The sequence below is a fragment of the Larimichthys crocea genome, chromosome I (assembly GCF_000972845.2).
Source record: "Larimichthys crocea isolate SSNF chromosome I, L_crocea_2.0, whole genome shotgun sequence".
Classification (NCBI taxonomy): domain Eukaryota; kingdom Metazoa; phylum Chordata; class Actinopteri; family Sciaenidae; genus Larimichthys; species Larimichthys crocea.
In genome coordinates, this window is record NC_040011.1 from 19,184,895 (window position 1) to 19,210,290 (window position 25,396).

Sequence of the window (25,396 nt, forward strand, 5' to 3'; positions counted from 1 at the left end):
GCCATAATTATTCATAATACATATTTAGTCATCTGATAAAAAACAAAAAAAAAACAAAAAGGCAAACTTGTCTACTGGCAATGTAGAGGAGTTTGCTTTTTTTTTTTTTTTAAACTAATGAGTCATGTTGGACGTCATGAACAGAAAACAGGGTAAGAGTAAATAGAAGAAAGCAGCATGGAGGCCAGTGCCAATGTGTTTACTGTTCTTATACGTTTTACTTCAGTCTCTCTATCAAACTCAACACAGATAAATTTGGGACAATGTCTGAGCACTGCTTGAACAGAGATGGATGGACTTTTGTTTTTTCCATGGACTGGAAAAAAAACAATAAAAAATGTTGGTGGCTATTTATGCACCAACATTTGGAAACTTGCTGTGTCACAGCAACATGCCAAAAAAGGGATGAGCTGGAGCTGATACCTGTGACCACTGCAGAGTCACTGATCCAGGAATGAATGTTGATTGTACCCTTACTGAAGACAAACACCAGACATGAGTGGGTTTTCTGTCCAGTGTGAAAGGGGCTTTAATTTCTTTTAATGGTTGTACGCCCCCCAGTGGTCAACAATTGATTATTGCAGCTTTAAAGACATGCCAAACATGACAGAAGGGACACTATCAGGTTGCATTAAATGAGGCGTGAATAAGGACACTGTCCACTCTATTTCCCATCAACAGCTGGTTGTTGTGCTGCCAGATTACTTCACCCTTATGATTTCTTAAACATTCACAAAACTGAATTTCTCCACACTGGGTAGGTCCAATTTTCACCATATGACTAAATGATTTCAGTCAGGGAAGGGAAACACCTGCTGGGGAGGGGGATGTCTTCTTGAATTTCATGAAAGGGAGTGATGAATTCTGAAAATGTGTAACTTGAAATAGGGCTGTGCATTATTTGGAGAAATTGAGATAAAATCGCTTATTTAAGAAATAATTTTGCTCAATTTCTTTTCTTTTTTTTAATTTATTTTTTGCTTAAAAAATGCGTGTGTGTCCGTGCATCCAGGATCAGGTGAAAGCCTCGTCAGCTGTCACATCATGCCGTGCCCATGACGCCCCGTGGTGACAGGGGAAGCAGTCAGAGCTGCGGCGTGGTCATCCAGCAGCCTCCTGCAGCAGCATGGACAGCGATGACGAGAACATAGAAGAGGCCGTGGAAGGTAAGCGACGTCTTCTTTTTTCATTTGATCTGCCTCTGAATCACAACATGTTTGCTATGTGCGACGTTTCTCTGCCGGTTAGAGACTGTAGTGCTGTCACTTCTCCGTAAATCTCCATGAGTCAGTCTGTCGGCGGGCCCGCTCGGTAACTTCAGAGCGCCGCGGACTTTATTTCAGAAGCGAGTCCGTTTGACGAGCGAGTGAGGGCGGCCTGGATGATGTCGGCGTGCCGCTGCTGGAAAGATTTGAGCATGGAGGCAGAAAGAAACCATAACGCATCACACTTAGATTCATAATAAAGAAACGTGCTCGGTTCTGTAAGACACGAACAGCTGTGGCGTTTTAATGCTTTGTGTCTCATGTAGTGGCGTGAGCATTTATACTGATAACACAAAAGTGTTGTTTATGTTGGCTGAGCACACACACACACACACACACACACACACACACACACACACACACACTACTGTTTTTACTGTTTGTATTAACACTGAGCCCACTGGAAACATGGGGCGTTTGTTCTTTTAATGTTGCCCATGTGTTGTAAATGTGTTCTGGTAGGTTCTGCGTGCCGTTCCTGTCAGTAAACTCATAAAATCAATCTTTAACACAAAGATAACTTTTGGTGAACTAGCTTTGGTTGCTGCCTCTCCTGGTCTCGGTGCTTCAACATGTTAGACACATTTTAAGGTGACAAAAACATAAAGATTGTTATTCACAGAGTTATGAATATGATATTCCATTTAATATTCTGTAGATAGACACCCACATTTTGACACACTGGACACAGTGGGTAAAATAATTGTGTAATGTGAATTAGTCTGCACTCAAAACTGTGCCAAGGAGCCAATGTGTTCAGTCCTGTCAAATCAGCAGAATCATCTTAGCCCTGTGTGTGTGTGTGTGTGTGTGTGTGTGTGTGTGTGTGTGTTTTCAGGTCCATTGGATGACGATGGTCAGCCGCATGGGTTCTGCACAGTGACTTACTCATCCAGCGATCGCTTTGAGGGACACTTCAGCCACGGAGAGAAGAATGGAAAGGGCAAGTTCTTCTTCTTTGATGGAAGGTACTGTGAAGACAAGACAGGAATGAATGCACACATTTACCTTGACTGATTATCAGAGCAGTACTTTGTTAATCAACACTTGTTACTGTCTCTATCTCTCTCTTTTTATCAATCTACACTATCTACACAAGATTAATATTTTATTTAGGTTAAAAAGAATTAGAATAAAGTTAATAGAAAATAAAATGAATTGAGATTTTACTCCATATTACATTAGATTTGAGGTTGGGTCTAAGGACAGAGGGTGTCACTCCCTGTACAGATTGTAAAGCCCTCAAAGGCAAATGTATTTTCTGACTTTGAGCTATACAAATAAAATTTGATTTGATTTGATATCTAAATGTCCACAGCCGGACATGTTTTGAAGCACAGTGCAGACTGAGGCAGAGGTCAGGACACAGATCTGTAGTATTGCAAAAGGATGAAGTGCCGACAAAATCGTCGACAACTAAATTAGTAGTCGACGCATCGTTTTTTGTTTTTTTTAACTTTGCTTTTCTCTCCAAACTGCGGCTGCAGCTTCCACTGCCACGTCTGCCTTTCTGTCACATACACACACACACTCCTACGCACATGCGCAGTAGTGGTAATCGGCGTCAGGCCTGACTGTACCGTAAATGATACCATAACACAGACCCTCCAGGAATTCACGATGTTGCGATTCAACACAACTTCATTGAATCCCCGTGAATTCAGGGCCAATCACTGCAATTTTTCCGCAAGTTCTGCGCAGTCTGCCCGGGGGATTCAACTCGGCGGGTCAGAGACGGCCGCACGGTGTGGGAGGATACATAGCCTCCGCCGGGCGCATTTCCTCCGTGGCGGCCCTTGGTCGGCATGGAAAGACTCGGGGGCGAAGGTGGCTCACGGCTCCGTCCACGAGCTTTACTGCGCCCGCCCAACCGCCCCTCTCCAGGACAGTCAATTTACGCATGATCTGATTAGTCGACTAATCGAAAAAATAATCTGTGATTAGTCGACTACCAAAATAATTGTTTGTGGCAGCCCTACTGTGCATTGAGTGAATGTTAATGCTCTGTGGGTATCTTGCTCATATTCCATAGACAGACAGAGTGGCTCAGAGCTCTGACTGACAGCCTCTTAGGCTAGAAAAGCTTTGGGAAGTTCAGATTACTTTTCTGTGGTAAATCTTGAGTATACTTTTCAAAACACTTCACACATAGTGTAAAATTGATCTTTGAGTGGCTTGACCCCACCTCCGTTTAACTGCAGTGCACAGCAGCCTCCCTAAGCTTGGATGCAGTGGATCAGACCTAATAGGCACCCATGGTCATATTGCTAAACAAAGGGGGGGACCAGAGGTGACATGCTGTAGTGTGCAGACACAGACCACAGCTGTGTGCTGGTCAAAGGGCAGTGACATCACCAGACAACACCAGAACAATAGTCACTGTACAGTACAGTACAGAGGGCTGTTACCCAGCCTACCCAATCTAATCATAACATACATATGTTTATTACATTTGTTCCTGGAGCAACCTTCTCCTCGTAATGTTCCTAATTTATTCTGAAAATATCATCATTTTATTCTACAAATATAGACTTTTTTTCTTCAAAAGATGATTTTTTTAATATTACCTCCATAGTTTGGAAATATTACTACTTTGATCCCAAATATCACAACTTTCTGTTGTATTCTGTCTGTATCCTATATAATAGAACACACAAAGAAATAACTTATATAACCCCAGTTTATATAAATCTGATATATGATCGAAGAAGTAAACTAAAATTTTAAAAAAGTGTCCACGCCCTTAATTCTGCATAACTTTAAGCCTTAATATAATGTGAACAGGTGAGTTGTATATAAATTCACCCTCAGTACAGTTGTCATGAACGGGGAAATTAGCTACAGAGACCAAAACTGTTTTTTGTACCAGGCTGTAAACATGTTTATTTCTGCTGTCTAACATGGGGACTTATGGAGACTGACTCACTTCTGGAGCCACGGAGGTTGATGAGATAAATGATGACAAAAGTGACTCTTCTTGCATTACTTAATTTTGTCTTTTGTCTGACTCTTCTCAGCCTGAGGTGATTGAATTTATTTATATCTTAAGTTTCATTGCAGCTCTCCTCTTCCTGTCTCTCTCCACCACAGCACCCTGGAGGGTTTCTATGTAGACGATGCTCTGCATGGTCAGGGGATGTATACATACGAAGATGGCGGTGTTCTCCATGGCACGTATGTGGACGGCGACCTCAACGGGCCCGCTCAGGAGTTTGATGGCGAGGGTCGCCTGGTGTTCAAGGGCCAGTACAAAGACAACAACCGGTGTGGGGAATGCTGGGTCTACTACCCTGTGAGTCAGCTCAGTGTTCACTACAGCACAGTGGAGATATTTACATGTCTGGAAAATTCACTTAGTTCCATGCTCCTCAGGGGCCATAGTAAGGAAGTATTTATCTAACTTGTGTAAGTTCTCTGTGGCACTAGAGGTCTTGTTGAAGGTGCGGTGCATGGGTTCTGCACATACAGAACATAGCAGTAAGTAAAGTAACTGAATGGTGTTTCTTAACTTTGTGTTTTGTGGATGTTGGTGTGTACTGTGGTGCGCCTAGGATGGAGGCTGTGTGTTTGGGGAGGTGAATGAGGACGGCGAGATGACTGGTAAATCTGTAGCATACATCTACCCCGATAGACGGACGGCTCTCTGTGGAAGCTTTGTGGATGGTGAGCTGATTGAGGCTCGCCTCGGCACCCTGATCTCCAATGAAGGTGGAAGACCACGCTTCGAAATCACACCCAACAGTGAGTACAGATGTCATCTTTATGATGAGATGTGCACTAAAATCTCCCACTTTCAGCCTTTTATTTCACCAAGCTCTCGCCAACAACTAAAAGTCAGTCCCACATTTACTCTTGTCCAGCAGCTTCTTGTTCGCTCGCTCTCTCCTCATTTCATCCTCTTCAGTCTCTTCACCTTTTTCTCATTATGGCCATAGAAGCTGCTGACCCTGGTTACATTGCCCACTTGCCCAGCTCCTGTTCTGGCATGACACCAGCTCTAAAACAACTGTGGTACAAACACTACTGTTGCTTTCATACCAGGATAGTCCGGGGAACTCGATTGGGTTCATTTGGGCGGGGAATGAAAAATTTCACGCCTTTATTTGGTTTGGTTCACTTTCACACTGCACCAAACCAAATGGACAACATCATGCAGTTACAACAGGTGCTCGTTTGGGGCAGTATTGCCCAAACCAACAAGCCAATCGCACCAGGGTTCACTTGCAAGTGGAACGAGACCCACGTTTTCAGACGGAACAGAGTTCACTTGTTTGGTCCGCACCAGAGCTCGGTCAAGCTTTCACACCTGCCCAAACGAACCGGACTATCCAAGGAAATGAACTCTGATCCATTTAAAGAGGACCAAAGAGTGCTGGTGTGAAAGCGCCCCTGGTGCCCTGAGCTCACAGTAAAGGCAGCCTGACTAACAAACTGAGCTAACAGCAGCTATAGTTGGCAGCTGTTTAACTCACAGAGAGAGAGTAAATCACAGAGATTTGAGGCGGAGTAGCCGGAGTACATCAGAGGGAAAACCATAAAACACTTTCTCCATAAAATATGATCCAGTTTCACCAAAATCAGTCAAATAGTTGATGGTGTCAAAAGTTACAAAATGCGAGAACAGCGTACGATTTAAAATCTGTTTTTATGGTAGGAATGTTACACAATGTTGCAGTAAGCTGAGTAGGAAGGAGTTTGAAGAGGTTGTAAAGGTTTACATAGAAGCTTCAGGAATTCATGGATCCATTAAGACCTGTTTCCTTTCCTGAAATCGCTCACACAGTGGTCTGACAGGTCTCTGTCTTCTGCAGTTTTGGTTTATATTCTTCTAGATTTGTGAAGACATCTGAACATTAACATGACATATTGTTTTTAAGGTCCTGTCTACTCGTATGACAAGTCCACTTCCACCTGTATCGCCACCCACACTCTGCTTCCTGATCCCTACGAGAACCAAAAGTAAGTAAATGTTGTACTGTACATCCTGCTGGGCTGTAAGTGACGTGTGGATTCAGCATCAGAGTTCAGGACTGTTCTTCGTCTTGTCTCTGTGTTTCAGGGTGTTTGTGGCAGACTCTATGATCAAAGGAGCAGGACAGGGTCTGTTTGCCAAGATGGATGCTGAGACCGACACTGTGATGGCTTTTTACAATGGAGTACGCATCACACACTCTGAGGTATGAGCTACAGAGTATGTGACATAGATTATTAAAGGTCCAATGTGTCAGATTTACAAAATATGGCAGAAATGGACTACAATTTTTTTTTCTGTTTTCATTAGTGTGATAACCTGAAAATAAGAATCATGTTGTTACTTTAGAATGAGCCTTATTTAACTTCAGACGTCGTGGGTCCTCTTCCATGGAGTGTGCCATGTTTCTACAGTAGCCCACAATGGACAAACTTAAAACTGACTTTAGGTGGGACCATTCAGGTTTTTCATGGCTACTGTTGTTTGTCCTTCACAAAGGGGAGGGTGAGGCGACAGGGTTGCAATCAGCTACTGGTCCTTAAAGAGCAGTAATTCCAAACTAGGGATACTACCATAGGGGGTACGTCTGTAGTTGTTAGAGGGTAAAGATTGTGCAGTAGCTATACTAATGTGATAACATAGAAATTTGAATAATGGAGTAGAAATATCCTGAATACACGTGAACACCATATGTTGAAAGTGCTAATAAGATAGTTAGCAGGAGAGCAAAGAAGTTGAAATAATTGGCTAAAATGAACACAGTTCAAATAGCTAAAAGTAATGTAAAGTAACAGATAAAGTGTTGCAATATTTAGCAAAGAATATTGCTAAATGAGAATGTGTTGACATTTTTGCCACCCTTTACATGTGTCCTTTAGTTTTGTATATTTGTACATGGACTCCTCAGGTGGACAGCCGGGACTGGGCTCTGAACGGGAACACCATCTCACTGGATGAAGATACAGTGATTGACGTTCCTCAGCCGTTTGACCAGATGGAGAGATACTGCGCCTCTCTGGGTCACAAGGCAAACCACTCCTTCACCCCCAACTGCAAATATGACCCGTGAGTACAAAATAACAGAAGAGGGTACAGAGAGGGGGAGAGAGTCATACATTTTAAAAATAAAATTCTCAATTCTGAGCTTGGAAAAGAGTATTTGATTCTTCACAAGGGTCATTTAGTGGCTGTCGTGGAGCTTTCATTTGCATCACACTGTTTTCTTCAATAGATGTTGAAGAACTTATGGTCCATGTTGGCTTAACTTAAAGTTCCCATGAAACAGGAAGCAGAGTACTGCTTGTTTCTCTATTTTATGGGTTTACGGGACCTGTTACAGTCCAGCACTGAGTGTGCATCACACCCCCACCACTATGCGTTGCAGCTAGCGCCATAAGCAGACATCCCAAGTTCCAAAAAGGCATTTCAGGGAGATGGGGGGGGGGTTGATGAACTTGGCATACCTCGACATGTCGTTTGCAATCATTAAGTCCGCCGTGGGAAATGCTGAAATCACTGTTGCACACAGTGCACCTTGCCATGGTGTCATCATTCCTCACTTTAACAAGACAAGGATATACTTTCGTATACTCTGCTGTAAAATGAGTTTTGTATTTTTTTTTTCTTACTGGAGGATTCGCCCTCTGCCATTTCGCGAGCTGCATTGATTGAAGGAGTGAACACAGAATTTTTAAACCTGTGGTGATAAATAATAAGTCGGAGAGAGTACATCGAAGTCCCTCCCACAACGAAAGCTTATTGGTGTATTTTGCTGACCAAACCAATCGGCGCGCTCTCTCTCGCAACCAGTCGCCCTGAACACGAGAACACGCTGAACAGAGTTTTCGCTTGAATGCATGCACGGGTGCTTCATGTAGCTCATTGTATCTCAGTCTCACGCGCTCACCCCCCTCCCCTCCTCTCGCCTATGCCTGCGCAATGTAACTGAAAGTAATCCGAGCATGATGCGCGAGGTACTATCTTTTCTTGTTCCTTCCAGTGAACAGCCAGACCTGGGACTGAACACAATCTCTAAAACCAGCAGTGGTCAGTTTTCTTGCCGGGTTAGGCTCCTGGCATCCCAGGGCTCCCAGAGTTAGTTTGGCTAGCTACACAGCTGACAGAGCTAATGACAGTTAGTGGTTTACTTCTTAGCAATCTTTCTGTCAGGAAAATCTGTAAATCACCTCTGTATTGTAACATTATTGCCCGTACTGATACCCTTTCTGTTCTGGCTGCTGAGCCCAGTTCTGTTGCTAATGGCAGATTCAGTTAGCAGCAATTAATTAGCAGTTACCTACTTTAGCATGCAATTAGGTGAAAGCTATCTGTTCAACAGGAAACTTGAGTTGAAGCTGATCAGCTTCAGCAGCTGGAGGACATCACCAAAAATATTGTGTATAAAATCTGATCCATTTTCTTTAAAATCACTGAATAAAGTTGTAAAGTTGTGCTTTTGTACAGTAATCAGTGAGGCCCGGACATAGATGACTGTAGCAGCCCTCACAGTCACTCATAGACTGGATCAAACAGGAAGCACTCTGCGAAGGCGGTGTCAGAAGAGAGGAAGCGTTTCATTGGATGTTAAATTAGTACACGTACCAGAGTGCAGGATGACATCATCAACAAGTTTTTATGTTTTATCGGGAAACTCTAAAATATCATGAAGAATACCTGAAAATACCAAAAATGGTCCAAATCCTGGAGGATAGGTGACATGTAGCACTAAACAGTCAGTTTTGACTTAATGGGTGATTTAAGTTGACTTATATTTAAATAATATTTATATTTAACTAAACTTTTTTTTTTTTGGTTTGTGCAGGTTTGTCCACCCTCGTTTTGGGTCTATCAAGTGTGTCCGAACCCTGAGGCCTGTGCAGAAAGACGAGGAGCTAATGGTCGCTTATGGTTACGATCACAAGCCAACAGGAAAGAACGGCCCCGAGGCTCCTGATTGGTACAAACAGGAGCTGGAGGAGTTCCAGCAGAGACAAGCGGCTCCCACCGGCCAATAAGAACACAGATGAATTCCTTTGGACAATAAAATAATACAATAAAATAGCCCCCTTCCACCTGTGCTACCACCTTATAAGACTCCTGCAGCATTATGACACCTGATAACCCCTGCAACTGCAAATCACCTTGTAGACATTTGAGCTGTTACTATGCTTCATATGGAATTCAAACGGAATACTTCTTGAGCAGTTCAGTATGAATGAAAGCCTTGCAGATCCAAGGCCAAAGTAACACAAGAACTATGCAAGAAACCAAATGTTATTAGAGGAGACATGTCTCTGGCTGGAGGTTCTGTCTGATTTTACCACTCTTCTCTTCATCACATAACTCACATAGAAATCACAATTTACGTGCTCATGGTGCTTATAAATTTAGGGTATGATAGAAACACTCATATCATTTTTCTCAGTTTTCACTTCAGCTCTTTGTCAGTTGTTTGATGCAGCGGCTGCAGTTTACCTGCACTACTTTACCGCACGGTATTTCTCTTTTCTGTTTAACTCCTACATCATTTGAACAGAATCAGCTGGCCCGATACATAAACTTGAAAAAGTGTAAATTTATAGGCCTGTTTACTTACACGGTTATACAGTATATGTTACAGTGACTAATTTATTTATGATCTCTGAAATTGGTAAAGAACTGTATTTCCTGAGCTGTGTCGAGTGGATTTATAATGTAAGCATGTGGTGGGAAAATAAAGGATGGCCTACCACTTCAGGAAAGACCTACAGTGAACTTTTCTAACCTGGTGTCTGTGTTCATACCCTACAAAATAAAGTCCCAACAATAAGAAAATCTATTCACACGCCTCGCTTTTTATATGATGGTTTGTATACTGTATATTACACTAATTTACTAGTATTTGAAGATCCAAATTAAGAGCTGATGTCTGAGAAATGATAAAAAATTACGTTTTCATTTGTGTATAATCAGCTGAAAATAAGATTCTTTTATGTTTTTGTTCTCTTAGAATTAGTCTTTTATATCTGCTCTTCCACTCGATGACTCGATGTCTGCTATTTTTCTACAGTAGCCCAGAGTGGACAAACTAAAAACTGGCACGAGATAGGGCCTTTCATGTTTTTTCTGTGTTTAGTCAGCAATACACTGCAAGATGCCACTAAATGCTTCATTTTCAGAATAAGCCAGACATGGAATATAATATTCATAACTATGTTTTCCATGCATGGATAACCACCTTAAAATAAGAATCTTTTTGTTTTTGTTACTAAAAAATTAAATTCTCCTTATATATCTACAGTGGGAGCGGGTCCTCTTTCATGGCCGCCATGCTGAAACACAGTGTTTCTACAGTAGCCCAGAACAGACAAACTAAACACTGACTCTAAACAGACCCTTAAAGTGTTGTTTCTCCTTTACACTAAGAAGGTGAGGGTGATGTGAGGAGACTGCAATGTGGCGATTAAACCACTAGATGCAACTAAATTCTACACACTGGGCCTTTAATTAATTAACAAGATTTTCAAGTTTTTCAAATAATCTGGTGACGCAAAGGTGAACTTTATTTTTCATTTCATTTTAATTATATTGTGCCATAATAAAAATGTTATGTCGTCACACTTTCCACACAGAGCAGATCCAGACTGTACTTTTATATTATTTACAGTGAAACAACATCCTTTGTAATTAAATGTTTTAGTTTTAATACACACACACATATATATATATATATATATATATATAATATTATATAATCTTTATATATATATATATCTATATATATATTATTTAGTTGATAAAAAGTGCAGTACTAAGATCCCGCTCCAATATTAATATATTATTAGGTACAAGTATCAGGAGTTAAAATCACGTCACGGCAGCCTGACAGTCCAAACACTGGGCACCAGACTCCCCGTGCCTTCCCTCCACCTGCTGCGGTCAGCCAGGTTAATGGATAAACTTCCTACCTGCTGAACCGACAGAGAAACCCGCAGTGAAACCAGCCCGCAGCCCGGAACACACACACACACACCGGGGGGGGAGAGTGTAAGTCCGGCTTCGTGACGTGAAAACAACCGTATTTTAGAGGTCAGAAATATCTCCTATATCTCATGCTCATGACGCAGGGAGTCCACAAAACGTGACCGAGCATCGAGCTAACCTGAAGTTTCATCCACTGAACTTCACCTCCGGGCGTACGGACACACCGAGCGACCGGTGCCAGCGACTTTCTACCGGATTAATACCTGAAGATGGACCGATACAGGTACTTCATTTTCAACCAGAAGGGCGTGCTCGTGCTGGGAATTCTCCAAATGGCTTGTGCGGGTCTTTGTGTGGTGTGCGGATTCATGGACGCTGTTTTCCGCAAGGACACCCCGCTGAGCAGCACCCGGACCCCGGTGTGGGGAGGACTGGTGAGATATCGATCCTCTGTCCACAAAGTCTTGGAGTCGATGTGGGCTCACAGAGCGGGTTTAACACTATGTGGACTGACCGTCGACAGTGTCCGTGTTGTGTAAATCAGGTCTGGGATCAGGTTTCATGTGTGAGCATGACGTGATGACTTTTAGACTTTGGCATGCATTTCATTGAACAACTTTTATTGTCGTGACTGAAGGTTTGTCAGTAAATGAGCAGAACATTGAATGGTGTGTGTGTGTGTGTGTGTGTGTGTCTGTGTGTGTGTGTGTGTGTGAGAGAGAGCCTCATGGAGGAGATGCTGTGTGCCACTTCACTCAGATCTCTGTCCTCTTTAGATCATGGCCTCTCCGGGTGTTCTGGCGCTGTTTGCCTCCCAAAGGAAGAACTCCATACTGGTAAGTATGACACGTCCACTTTATTTATTTCTAATAATCCTCTGTTACGTGTTGATCTCCTCCCTGTAATATCTTTATGGGAATTCACAAAACCTTGAATATGGCCGTGTTCTTATCTTATCTCAGTGGTGGTGTACATAGACAAATTCACAGGTAGGGTGTCCAAGTCTACCTTACCCTAAACCCAACTCTAGCAATATCTCCAACAAGTCATCTCAGTGACACTCAATCAATACCTGGTCCGAGTAGGCATGCACATGAAGTCAGTATTCACTCAGAGAATAGAGTACTGACATTTTCTATGTAGGTAATGTTCAACATTTTCGTCACTCCATCTTTGCACTCAAGTTGCACTTGTTTTCTGTTTAGAGCCTTTATATATAAACGTAATAATGTCTGTATGTTTGTGGATATGTTTTTTTCTTCATGTAAAATGATCTCTACAGTCTAAATCTGCACCCTACCTGTTCAACCATGCAGTCCAAGGCCACGAGGAGCATTATTTGAACACTTTAGCCAGACTGATTCACTAGCATGGACCACACCATCAACAAGATATATTTAAAGTCCTTGTAAAGTAAGAATAAATTTGTGTTTTGAGTTTGTCAGACCAAAGAAGAAAGTGTTATTAACCACCCAGCCAAATTTGAATGATTAAAAATAATGACAAGTTTATGAAATTAGGTGTTAAAATCGTGTGAGAAATGAATTCTCGGCTCCAGGACTGTGGTGGGCGTGTCCTCTGAATGAGCTGAAGTCACGCCCACTCCCATGAGAGCGGTCAAGCAGACATTTTGAAGCAACTGAAACGTGTCAGATGAGTTCAGAAAATGACATGGCTAACTTTGAAACTCTGAGCGAGATGAATTCATCTCTATCTCTCTGCTAGGGGTGCAGGGGTATGCTCAGGGTGGCCTCAGCGTGTCATCGAGCCGCCCTTTAAGGACCGCCCACAAAACCCTGGACGGAAAACTGGAGAAAAACTGTTTGAACCTCAAACTCCACATTTTAGCAATATATCGTTCAAAGTCTTGTCACGTGTTTTCAGCAACTATTTTCAACATATTTATTGTGTTTTGAAGGAAATCTCAGTATTGCCTTTACACAGACTTTAAATGATTTATTGACAATATGGAAGATTGTGAGTGAAGCGTGAACTCTTTGGTCTGATGCTGCGTCATCGAGAAGCTTGGGTAGGGAATCCGCTGTAGCACGCGGGTGCGACAGACCCCCCTCAGAACCCAATGGAGAGTCGGAAGGAGAGGAGAAATAGGGGAAAGAAATAGGGTGGGCAGGAAGGCTGAGGAATACGAGAGCGAAGGGGACCAGGATAGGAGGGTATTTATAGGAATGTCAGACAGGCAGGGTTGAGGTGTAGTTAATGTTCCTGAAACTCTATTTTAAAAGTTTCAATAGTGGAAGTTTGTTGTTTGTATCATACATCTACACTGAACTATCTGTAACAGGCTAAGAATCAGGCGCTAAATACATTTGGCTCAACTGGGTCTACTGTCAAGTGTACCAAAACAGACTGAAGCATATTAAAGTGCAACAACCACTCATAAGATCAGATTTATTCCGTGCATGGAAGCCTAACATTTCACACAGTTCACTACAGTGGATATGAGTATTAAAGAATGAACTGAAGTATCAGTCAGAGAAAGAGAAACACACACACACACACAGCACGCACAGCACATTGTCATCGTTCGAGAATTTTTTAAGAAGAACCCTTAAATAAAGAGGACTGGATTCAAAGTATCAAAGTTTAAGTTGAATTTATTATTCTTGTACAAGAAGGAGCGTTTAACAATGCAACACACAAGAGGGTCACAAAAAAAAAGGCTCCCTGAGGAGCTCTAACAGTTGGTTCTTATACATTGTTCAAAAATGGGCTGTCTCTGACACCTCCCCACCGATACAGATAACGTCATAACATTCCTTTAGTTGGTTTACTGCTCAGTAATGAGCACTATATTTTATATCCACATGGTACTCCCCTAGCCTGTCCCTCCTGTCCTTGTACTACTAATTTATAATTGTCTCTCCCTGCCAGCCTCAGTAAATCAGAGGCCCCTAAGGGAGGTATGCGAGACATGTAAAAGACAGGACAAACACACTATCTATATGAGTTAAAACATCTGCACCCCAGTATAATCTTAATTTTTATAACAATTGTCACTGTCTTTCTGTCCCTCAGGTGAGTGTGATGGTGGTGGCAGCAGGTCTCTCCTGTGCCGCTGCAGTGTTTATATCAGGTTACTCCTGTCTGACACTCACCTATGGAGAGGAGGATGAAGAGGTCTTCCACCACCACGACAGTCCTCAAGTGGTAACCATCACGCACACACACACACACACACACACACACACACACACACACACACACACACACACACACACACACTAGAGTTGCACGATACCCACGGTATACCCGGTACCCCGCGGTGCCAAATCATAACCGTCGCTACTATACTAGAAATTTTACACGACGGTCCTACCGTGGATTACTATACTACCGGTGCCAGTCTCCGCTACATAGCGGCCGCCTCTGCTCTCCTCCCGGCTTCTCACTGCATGCTACTCCTTTGTAAACAAACCAACATGGAACCGCAACCGAACTACACAGCTGCTGAATGATTGGCTGTTTGCCTGTTACTGGTGACGTCCAGGGATATGATAGGCTGTTTCCACACGCTGGGTCCGCCCGTCTGTTGGCTGATTGGCTGTTCGTGTGTTTCTGCCGGCAAGAACGAACTCCGCGAAGACAGCTCCGCTTCGATAGAAACTCGCTTCAAAACAAACAACAAGCTAAAGTTCTGTCTCGCCCAGACACGAGACAACACACTCACCATGGCAGAAGCACCGGGCCCGAGCAGCGAGTCTGCCGTGGCGTCTTCGTCAGTGGCAACACTAATTTTGCTTAAAAAACAAACGTCGTTGTTTCAAACTAACTTGTACAAATACATTGCAGTTTATAAAAATAATAATAATAAAAAAAGGCCGCAGTATCGCGATAATACCCGGAACCGCGATACTTTGTCTGGTATAGTATCGTGGTTACCCATTTTAGTATCGTGACAACTCTAATACACACACACTGATACAAAAGATTTCCATTGGGTGATTTTAATGTTTTATTTTGGTAAATCATGTAGACCTTCCTTAAAGCAAATAAAAATTACATTAATAGTGGCTGCATTCCATTCAGTGTTGGATAGAGCCATCATTACTTTACCATGTTTCTAGTGCTTACTCACACACTGCTTTAATGTGATTACCTTGCTTTTGTCCAGTCTGAGAGAGAAACCCTGATGATGTCACTAGTTTTGAACACAAAGCCTGCATTACAACACACACAGAGGACAGTAACCAAAGACAGTTGCATTATGGGAAGTGTTTTGTAGGATCCAGCATTAGTGGAACTTGAAGTCAGGGTAGCTGTAGCTTCATGTAAGTGCAGTACTAAATATCCTGCGTAGCCCTTTAAATCTCCAAACTGTTCTGACTGCAGGAGCCGTAATCTCTGTCCTCTGTGTGAGAACAACATCACAGCTCTGACTACTTACAGGTTTTATCCACTCTTTGTGTCTCCGCTCAGACCTTTGTGCTTCATCGGATGGTGAAGGGGGCCAACGCCACCATACTGCTGACCTGCACCATCAGCCTGGCTCTCTCCTCTCTCATCACCTACGTGGGCTGCCGCAGTCTTCCATGCTGTGGCTGCTATGACAGCAGAACAGGATTGGTAGGGAAGAGCACAGTCTGAATCCTTACACTTTGATGGAATGTACTGACTCTTCGTAGTCCTCCCTCTCTTCGTTGTTGTTGGCACACATGCAGCTTCACTGATGACCATCATTTTGTCATCTTTTCAAACAATGGGTTGATTTCAGGCAGAGGTGGACAGAAGCAGCTCCTAATTTCTATCCAATGGACGTCTCTTTTGTTGGCTGAAATGTCATTCTGTCGCTGCCGGTTTGTATCTGTTGTAGCTAGCCTGGTAGATAAGCTGATGTTAGCTGATTCGTTTAAAAACTACAGCCTTCTAAGGGCGCATTCACACAAGAAAGACATGCAAAACATGTAAGACAAAGTGCTTCGCACAATAAATCCCTGACACCCCCCACCCACTCCCAACTAATGTTTTAAGTTTTAAAAATATGAACAGTCTCAGGTCTTCAGGTCGTTCCATACACGCAGACCACAGTGAGAAGAGGACGCCTCTGTGGGTTTTTTGTTCCTCGAGGGTTAACAGGGTAAAAGTAAATCAGATAAATAGGTGGAAATAAGACCTCTAAGATTTGGCCCTGTGGCAATTTTGATTTATGATTTTGGCAGTGTGGCGAAAACGCAGGTCTTTCCCTCATGTGAGTGGGGTAGTGTGGGGTACAAAAAAGTTAAGCCAGATACATCTTTCGAAAAAATGGCAGGCTGTCATCACGCTGCAGTAGAGCTTAGATTAATGCTTCATCGTTATTATTGTGAAACTATGTTCCACTTTTAATGTTATAGGAGCGACACCTTTAAGTCTGAGGAGTCTAAACATTATCTTGGGTAACAAGTTTGTCTCTTTAGAGTAAACTTCCCCAAATCTGACTAGCATCACTCTTAACTCTCATAGTTGCATCCAGAACCAGTGCGGTGGAGGATCAGGTCCATCATGATCTGCTCCTTGGCCTCCAGATTGACATAGCGTTAGGTCAGCCGTGCCGACTGGACATTCGATAACAGTCATCTGACGGCAGAACCCCACCGGGTGCTTCTCTGTCATCTCAGCCATGACACTGTTTGACTTCAAACCTCATCAGGAGTGTGAGCAAGAATTTGTTGACTGAGAAACATACCAGGAGGAAAAACTACCAAACAGGCCGCAGCACGAGTTTGAAACATTGAGTAGCACGGGGAACACATCCAATTTTACTTCAGACACCATAATCACAGAGATACATGCTGTGGTACAGTGTAACATTGTGCTGGATTTTAATGTTAAGCCTCCATTTTACCCCCACTGTTGATTATAACGAGGCCTTTCCGTCCAAAAAAAAAAAGACATTTTGTGATAAAATATAGGCAGTATTATCTTTAAGGAGTTGACTGATGTTGTTTTTGTGTGTGTTACAGGAGACACTCGTTCCTCAGTGTGACCCTGGGGACACTGAGATGGTTTGCACTTGGCAAGGTAAGATGTTAAACATTGTCTTCAGACAGCTGCTGCTGCTGCTGCTGCAGCCGTGGCTTCGCTCTCTGCAGCGAGCAGTCCAGTGATGTAGTTCTCTTCTTTGTCCAGCAGGAGGAGACAACAGGCTCTTCAACTCTCCGGCTCAGTCCACTGACCAGGCCACCACTGAGGAAGAGGAGGGTCCCTCCAAATTGCCTCCGTACAGCAGACTCACCTGACACACATCCACATTAAAGACTGGGCCTGTACCTCTGTTTGCCTTCTCCCTTCCAGAGAGGAGGGTGTGATTATGTGTTAGATTTCCTCAAATTGTGCCTACACATTTCTTATTTGTTGCGGATGGATGAAGAAAAGGAATCTCAAGAGTCACCTGACGCTGAAGACGTCAGGTTGGAAGGTTGTATGGAGTTCTTTTAGAGAGAGGAGTTGTTTCTGATTGACTTTGGACTGTGGCAGCGTCTTTATTTGCTCTTTGACCAAAGATTTTCTGTCACCAAAGTTCAGACCTGTCCATGTGATGCGTGTGAAGCTCCTGTGTGTTGTGTTCTCAGTGTATAAATTCAAAGTATTTTATGTGTATTTAATAAATAAAACCCACCTGAGCTGTTTGAGAGACGACCCCACACTTTGAAATGTTCATGGTACTTTATTGCAAGGTTACACATGACAAAACCATTGCAACTACCTGTCCCCAGTAGTTTCATTCATTAGTCACTTTAACACCATTCTGTAATTTATTTTTTTCTTTCTTCCTGGGTATTTGCAACGAGATACAGTCGCAGTATGCTGTTCATGACTGTAGTGAAGAAAAGTAAGGCAAAGTAAATAAGAGTAAGACCCGACATGAAGGCGGATGGGAGGCATTAAACAAAGGACACTTAAAGTACAGCAACCAAACTAAAACAGAACACCCACCATGTCTTCCACTGTTGTCACATTACTGTCAAGCCGCAGAGATGCAGATAACACAGCCGGCGTCTGTGCTTATTCTCCTTCCGTTTGTGTGCATAGCCTCTGAACAGCGAGTCCTGAGAGAAGGCCTTTTGGTCTGATTGATAGTCTGTTATCCTTCGAGAAGACGTTACTGTGCAGCGTAACGTAGGGGTGATCAGCAGAGGAGCCACAGGACCAGCTGAGGCCACAACAGAACCATCCAAAAAACACTAAGACACAAATCTGCAAACTAACATGACAGCACTCTGTGATGCATCATGGCGTATAAAGTAAACAGCGTCAGCTTTTACTGTACAACTGTGTTATCGAAACATGCTGAATATTGTAGCACAAGCGTACATACAGGATAAGTAGTGGGCGTAGGCATCCATGTACATGTGGAGGTGCACACTACAAAGCCTTACACACTATGAGAGGTATGTGTTTTCACTGTTTGATTCACTGACTAGCCTACACAGTACTCTTGTTTGACTATTATAAGGCTATTTCACAGCCTTTCCTATACAGAGGAGGGAACGGGCACGTCCAGTTAAAGACTATCCTCTCACCCATTTCCAAATTCCTTAAAGCTTCCCTTTGAGTCCTTTATCATCAAGATGACAGGTGATTCCTAGTTCCACCCATCACACTTCAGTCTCATACTGTACAGCAGGCCTGTCTGGCAGATGTGTTGAACTGTTACATGTACATGAGCTATAATGCACAGTGAGCAGACTGTTATTGTGAAATAAACCCTGACAAAGTGAGGCAGCTCTTCAATCACCCTTTTTCAAGTGTCTGGTTTATTTTGGAACAATAACCGGCTTGCTGTACATTACCACGCTTTTTACACGGCTACTTATTGGAGAAAAATACTGTGTCAAATTAATTATTTAAAAATGATTTGTGTTCACTCCAACGGCCACAGCAGTGGCCCGTTATACAGAAATAACCAATGACCAATCAGAACATTATATTCGACCGCAGCGAAAACATTATGCAGATGTTAGCTCTGATTCTAACAAACTGAGCCAAACAAAGGTTCTGTCTCTCATAAATAGGCGTCATCAATTAAACCTTTGATGACTGATTTGTTTTGGTCTGCCGGGGCGATTGCAGAAACGAGCTGTGAACAAAAACTGACCAGCTGCTTGTTCTAGTTAACTACCCAGCTAACTGCTAACACATCCAGCACTAGTCACTCACAGCTCGTCTTTTCTCTGGGTCTCTGGGTTACTCCCCCCTCGCATCTTACCTGTCCTGCTGGACCATTTTATTCAATGAAGAGGAAAAATATAACTAGCCAGTTAGTGATTCAAAAGATAATTAAACCATCAACTAATTCTGGTCTCTACGAACTCCTGAGAGAAACTTCTGGCTCTTGAGCTGCTAAATGTTCAACTACGTTCACTAGCTAGTTGCAGTCGTTGTCTGTCCACCATTTTGGTGCTGTTCTGATGCTGTACAGCGGGTTTTTACAACCTTTTCCCTGAAAACAGCGTCCTCCTGTGTGCAAACAAGTGTAGTTACATAATTACAAAGCTCTGCAAAGACGAGATTTAGGTGATAATTCTACGTCTGTTCATCGTGATGAGCGACCCCGTTCACGTTATCATTGTTATTCTAAAAAAAAAAAAAAAAAAAAATGGATAGGGGGGTTGACCTCGCCCAATCTGACTACCCATAATTCAGCTCACCATGTGTGACCTTTCCACATCAGCCCATCTACAAGCTCAGAGTTGCGTGAACGAGCCTTGACTAGTCCAAAGCTTCCAGCTGCACTTACAATTACAGTAAATATTAAAAACATAGTTCAACATATTTGAGTATTCCCTTATGATTATAGCTAAATAAGTGTGAAAATATGAATACGGTTTCTTAGGCAGTATGAAAATGGAAGATTTTTTTCCCCCAAATCAACTTGCAAGATTTAGTAAAGCTCTATATAGAGAAATCGATATGACACTTCCCTCGATGCACATTTCCTTTAAAGAATCTAAAAGAATTTCAAACAACCAGACGTTAAATGTACCCTGTGGAGTTTTCAACCACCATAAAGAAATGAGTGTGTCCCTGTTTTATTTATGTAATGACATGTTATTAACATGTCATTACATACACAAGAATATTAAAGCAACATTGTTTGATATTTGGCAGATGTTAGCAAAGTTGTTAAATGGCTAGTTTTTGTGTTTTTGAAGTAATATAATCATAAATCATGTTCATGTTTACGACAGTGGTACAAATATGAATAATGTGTTAAATATGTTTTTGTCAAACGAAACATATTCAACATGTTTGTTAAGCTTCAAAAATAATAGTCAGGGACACATGTTGGTGTAAACATAACTGTGTTGGTAACTCCACACGGCACCTTTAATGAAATGGTTGCGTTAAAAACAACCACCTGTGACGCGTACAAGAAGGAGGCAGATAAAACAAAACATACACCTGCCAATATAATACGGTCAGTACGATACGGACGGTGCTACGAATAAAACCTCTCAGACAGTCCTAACACGCTCAGATGAAATGGTGTAGCTTGTATTGTATTAATGTGCTCTGTCATTATGTCCACCTCTCACAAGTCTCCATGAAGAAATGAAACTCAGCTTCTTCCAGAGAGACATTTCTGTGGCACTTCCCTCAAAGTCCCTCGGTTAATAATGCCACTGCGTCTCCGTGTGTGCCGCAGAACTCATGAAGATACGACGACTGAAACTTCAGTGGTGCAGGCTGAGGAACTTAAATCATTACTGAGTGAGGGGAACTGATTTTGGCCCCTTGTTCAGGATAATTTCCATGAACGGACGATCGATTTTGGCGTTTCCTAAACAACAATCATACTGTAACTACCAGCCCTGATCTCGAAGTCATTTATAAAGTTAAGCACAAGCATTGGAAAAAAATGCATCCTCTTCAAATGGAAACATTCATCTGTGTGTTGTGCTGATTATGAAGCCATTTTGCTAGAAGGGTTCTTTCGTTCTAGACCTCTACTCTTTCCGTCATCAATCTCTTCCATCCTGTATGGCCTCAGGCTGGAGTTGTCTCCCTCCTGCCCTCCATGTTTCCTCCCTCAGCAGCTGCTGCAGCCCCAGCCTCTGGCCCCGTCTCCCCCGTTGTCCCTTCCTCTGCTGCTCAGGTTGATGGTAGCCCCCGTCCCCTCGGCTGGCTGGCTCAACACCAGAGGTTTCTGAGACTTCAGCTTGTGGGCCACCGTCATAAAAATAGCCTCAACGTGGTCACTGTTCCCTCTGCCGTGGTTTCCGTCTCCTTGACTGTTTGGGTTCTTGGCGGACGTCTCGAACACGGGCATGGAGTGGACGTCGGCGAACTGTTGCGCCACGTCTGTGCCAACCTGGACGGAGTCTTGGAGGTCGCATTTGTTTCCAACTAGGATCCTGGGTACCTCGCTGCCCAGTGCGTGCTGCTTGCACTCCTCAATCCAGGCGGGGAGGCTGCGGAAGCTGGCTGCGTTGGTGACATCGTAGACGAAGACAACAGCGTGCACGTTGCGGTAGTAGTGCTGCACCATCGACTTCCTGAAGCGCTCCTGGCCTGCAGTGTCCCACAGCTGGATCTGTGGAGGGACAGTGTGGACATGGATCAGCGGAAATGGATTAAATCAAATTTAGATGACTCAAATCCATAATTACTTAATTCTTAAAGTGTTGTGTGTGTGTGTGGCCACAGCCTGATGTATGTGATTCCTCTGTGTAGAGGAGCTCTATTGTCATCGACAAATTATTGACAACACGTTGTTGTTTTGGTCTTTTTCCATGGGATTTGGTGACAATGAGAAAAACAGACACTCTAAGGAAACGTCACAACAAACTCTGTTCAACAATCTGGGAATTCAAGTTTCTGGTTTGTCAAATTTTGATTGGACGATCCTGAAATATAACCAAAGGACAGTCTTCCTGGCAAACATTAAGTCTTGTCTTAAAGACATTTTGCAGAGCATCTCCTCTGAATCTTGTTCAAGAACTGGGTTTGGACGCCAGCAGATTAACTTCTTTCATTAAACCTGGCTTCTTCATTTCCTGGAATAAGTGTCCCTGCAACAGTTTTTTATCAGTTGTTTTTTTTTAATGAAAACAACCTTGAAGATGTCATCAGGGTTATCTCAGATTGGACAGTCAATGATGGCGACATGTGCCAGGCAGGCGAGGATTAGTTTCCTATGGGATTTGTAGAATCATTCATCTTTAGAGCTTAAACAAGTAGCAACTTCTGTGACTGTGAGGTGCAAACAACTGCAGTTGCTCTAACGTCCACTTGAGGCTGGCTCCAGAAGTGAGTCAGTCTCCATAAGTCCCCATGTTCAAATGTCCAACTTCACAGCAGAAATAAACATGTTTGGTCTCTATAGCTAATTTCCCAGTTCATGACCTGTTCAAATTATATTAAGGCTTAAAGTTGTGCAGGATTAACAGGTAGATGTCATAACAGACAGCTTATTCGACCAACCAGGCTTCATTCAGCCCACTTCTGGTCCGCCTATCTCCCACATCTTTGCACATTCTTAGGATGATGACTGCCAGAGCTCCAGTCCATGAGTCTGACTCATACTCAGGACTAAAAGTAATCATATCTCAGGCCTTGTTTGATTTTAATTTCTTAATGTGCCTCTTTAAATGTGGCCTTACATGAAGGGCTAGCTGTGCTACTTTAATCATCTAGATGACCTCAGTGCTGTGCACAAAGGTGCCGGGGGCCATCTGTGGCCTGCAGAGTGCAGACACTCCCTCATGTATTACCACTGACGTGCCCTTGAGCAAGGCTGCAGAGGACCTGCTCAGTGACTCACACAAACACACATGAAACCTCGTGTTTGTTGATCTTTGTTGTTCCTGTACAGTGCTCTGCACAGTACTGTGTGTACACTGACATGACTGTGTTGTGTTTACGTGTGCTCCATTGTTACTGTATCTGGATTACAGATGTGTTAGTAACGGTAACCTGTCTGCGGTGCACACCTTGATTTTCTCGCCGTCAATCTCGACCAGCCTCTCCCTGAAGTCCACCCCGATCGTGGCCTCGGTCTTCTCGGGGAACTTGCCGGCACAGAAGCGGTAGGTGAGGCAGGTCTTCCCGACACCCGAGTCCCCGATCACGATGATCTTGAAGATGCGGGTCCTCGGCGGCGGAAGAGACGAGCCCGTCAGAGAGCCGGAGAATTCAACCGACGAGCCGCTCTCCGCCATATCACACCGACAGGCTGGACGACGGGCCGGGGAAGCAGAGCTCGGACAGCAGCGGCGGCAGCTCCTGGACCAGCTCTCCGTCAGGCTGCTGCGTGACGAGGAAGCGTCGATACAAAGCAGCAGCTGTTCTCAGTCCACACACACAGGCGACATGTAGTCAATGTCCACACACACACACACACACACACACACACACTCTCTCTGCCTTTAACTTGAGCATCCCAGTAAACACTCCCAGTCCTCAGCTGTGAAGCCACGTACAGCGTTGTCCAAGGAGGCGTTCTCTCGCGAGATAAAGCGAGTGTGGCGTTCACCGCCCCATGAGAAAACGTGTAAACTCGAGCTTCAGGTCGGTAAACCGTTTAGCTCGACGCTCACCTCAGCTTTCACTTCGTTAACAACACACAACCCTGTTCACTCCAGTCAGCACTGCTGACCACCGATGCCAACTAGTGTTCGCCTTTGCTTTCAGGTGGTTATTTAACAGGATAACCTCAAGAATTCAGACGATTCTCGAAAGTACCACCGTCCCTGATATGCTGCTGTGTTCTTAAGACAGACAGCAGCATGTCAATATAACACAAATCTATATTTTATAATACAGATGATCAACACAGTCACAGATGCTGCTGCCTCCATTTGGGCTGAATTCTCTTCACTTCTAATAAACAATAAGACATGATGTTGATGCCTTATTTTACATAAAGTTCCTGATTGTTTGCCCACACTTTCCTTCTATCACAGCTCATAACCATAAAAAAACACTGTATGGTAATACAGTGACATGTTAGAAGTTACATCACCTCTTTGTGGTATCATCTTTGTGGCTGTGCCGCTAGCTCAAAGAAACCAAATGTCCACCCTCTGGACTTTGTGTACTTCAGTCTCACAAACTGCATCTATCAATCTGTATATCTGCGAGGGTGCGGGACTGTGGGGCTATATAATCCTCTGACTCACTGATAATCCCAGTACTTCTAGAGATTTCTGTAAAATTATGTGGTTGAATAATATTTTTTATGCCAACATGTGTCAAGTAAGAAGTGCCAAAAATTTGAGTCTGGCTACAATACGAGTCAATCACCATAAAGCTCCATGTCAAAATGCCCAAGATGGCAGCAGCCAGTGACACTGTGAGAAGCCTGTGGGTGACATCTGAGATACTACGTCCATGTTTTATACAGTCTTGATTTGCTCCCGACACTCCCAGGTCAATGATAGGTGTACAGAACTACCGATTGACCAAGACACAAGTTGAAGAGATGATTTTTTTTTGTGTGTGTGTGTGTGTGTGTGTGTGTGTGTGTGTGTGTGTGTGTGTGTGTGTTGAGTCCAAAGGCCCGATGCACTTGCTCTTAAACAACTGTTTGCATATCAAAACTTGTGCCTGCTCCACCACTCGTTAACTGCTTTGTATTAGCGAGCTTCTCTAATAGCATCATAACAGCTGTCTTTGTGTCCTTCCTTATGTACAGCCCTCTTTTCTTGCTTCCTTTCCTGCTTCTGCTGTTATGAAAGAGAGAAAATCCACACCTATTGTAAATACATAGATATAAAATAGTAATAATCATAAATCATAAAAATCATATGCATTAGAAGCACCATTTGATGATGGAGGTAGCAGTGAAGTGAGCCCTGAATGTAGCTATATGACAAAAATATTCGAACCCATCTCATAATGATACACAGACAAGTAAAGCTCATTTTGAATGTTATCAATTTAGATATTATTTCTATTCTGAGCATCAGAGGCCAAAAATGTAAGTTCAGTTGTGGTGTTTGACTGGTCAAAGTCAATGACGACTGGATCAAATCTGTGAAATACAGAGGACTCTGTAAAGGCAAAAGACAGTTATGTTTGACAGCATCGATGTAGTTGATATAAATCACGATAAAATCCAGTTGAATCAGATCCTTGAGCAGCAAATGGAAAGCAAGGATCTTTTTAACATCACATAGACATAACTATAACATACTAACAGAACTATACATGTCAGTACCTTAGATGGGCATTCCAGCAAGTTATTGTTACATAA

General features: G+C 43.1%; 3 protein-coding genes across 6 annotated transcripts; 2 read left to right on the plus strand and 1 right to left on the minus strand.

The window, feature by feature from the left end:
- Window positions 1–983: 983 nt before the first annotated feature.
- setd7 (SET domain containing 7, histone lysine methyltransferase) lies at window positions 984–10,054 on the plus strand. Of its 2 annotated transcripts, XM_027285177.1 has the most exons (8): window positions 1,003–1,166; window positions 2,104–2,233; window positions 4,356–4,557; window positions 4,817–5,006; window positions 6,143–6,224; window positions 6,325–6,442; window positions 7,145–7,302; window positions 9,059–10,054. In XM_027285177.1, exons 1-8 carry the CDS (start codon window positions 1,127–1,129, stop codon window positions 9,249–9,251), a joined length of 1,113 nt encoding a protein of 370 aa, XP_027140978.1. In that variant the 5' UTR covers window positions 1,003–1,126; the 3' UTR covers window positions 9,252–10,054. The 2 variants fall into 2 exon arrangements, with proteins under 2 accessions (XP_019126577.1, XP_027140978.1); XM_019271032.2 differs by lacking the exons at window positions 6,143–6,224; window positions 6,325–6,442; window positions 7,145–7,302; window positions 9,059–10,054 and having other exon boundaries at window positions 984–1,166; window positions 4,795–4,991.
- Window positions 10,055–11,104: 1,050 nt separating this feature from the next.
- zgc:113425 (hypothetical protein) lies at window positions 11,105–19,796 on the plus strand. 3 transcript variants are annotated; one of them, XM_027281841.1, is made up of 7 exons: window positions 11,105–11,262; window positions 11,343–11,633; window positions 11,976–12,035; window positions 14,236–14,367; window positions 15,637–15,783; window positions 17,160–17,217; window positions 17,326–19,796. In XM_027281841.1, exons 2-7 carry the CDS (start codon window positions 11,469–11,471, stop codon window positions 17,433–17,435), a joined length of 672 nt encoding a protein of 223 aa, XP_027137642.1. In that variant the 5' UTR covers window positions 11,105–11,262; window positions 11,343–11,468; the 3' UTR covers window positions 17,436–19,796. The 3 variants fall into 3 exon arrangements, with proteins under 3 accessions (XP_027137642.1, XP_019126571.1, XP_019126572.1); XM_019271026.2 differs by having other exon boundaries at window positions 11,105–11,633; XM_019271027.2 differs by having other exon boundaries at window positions 11,105–11,633; window positions 17,329–19,796.
- Window positions 19,775–23,857, minus strand: rab33ba (RAB33B, member RAS oncogene family a). The gene is made up of 2 exons (XM_010734058.3): window positions 23,133–23,857; window positions 19,775–21,733 (listed from the first exon to the last, which is right to left on the minus strand). The coding sequence occupies exons 1-2, from the start codon at window positions 23,358–23,360 to the stop codon at window positions 21,230–21,232; spliced, it is 732 nt and encodes a 243-aa protein (XP_010732360.2). The 5' UTR covers window positions 23,361–23,857; the 3' UTR covers window positions 19,775–21,229.
- Between the last annotated feature and the right edge of the window lie 1,539 nt (window positions 23,858–25,396).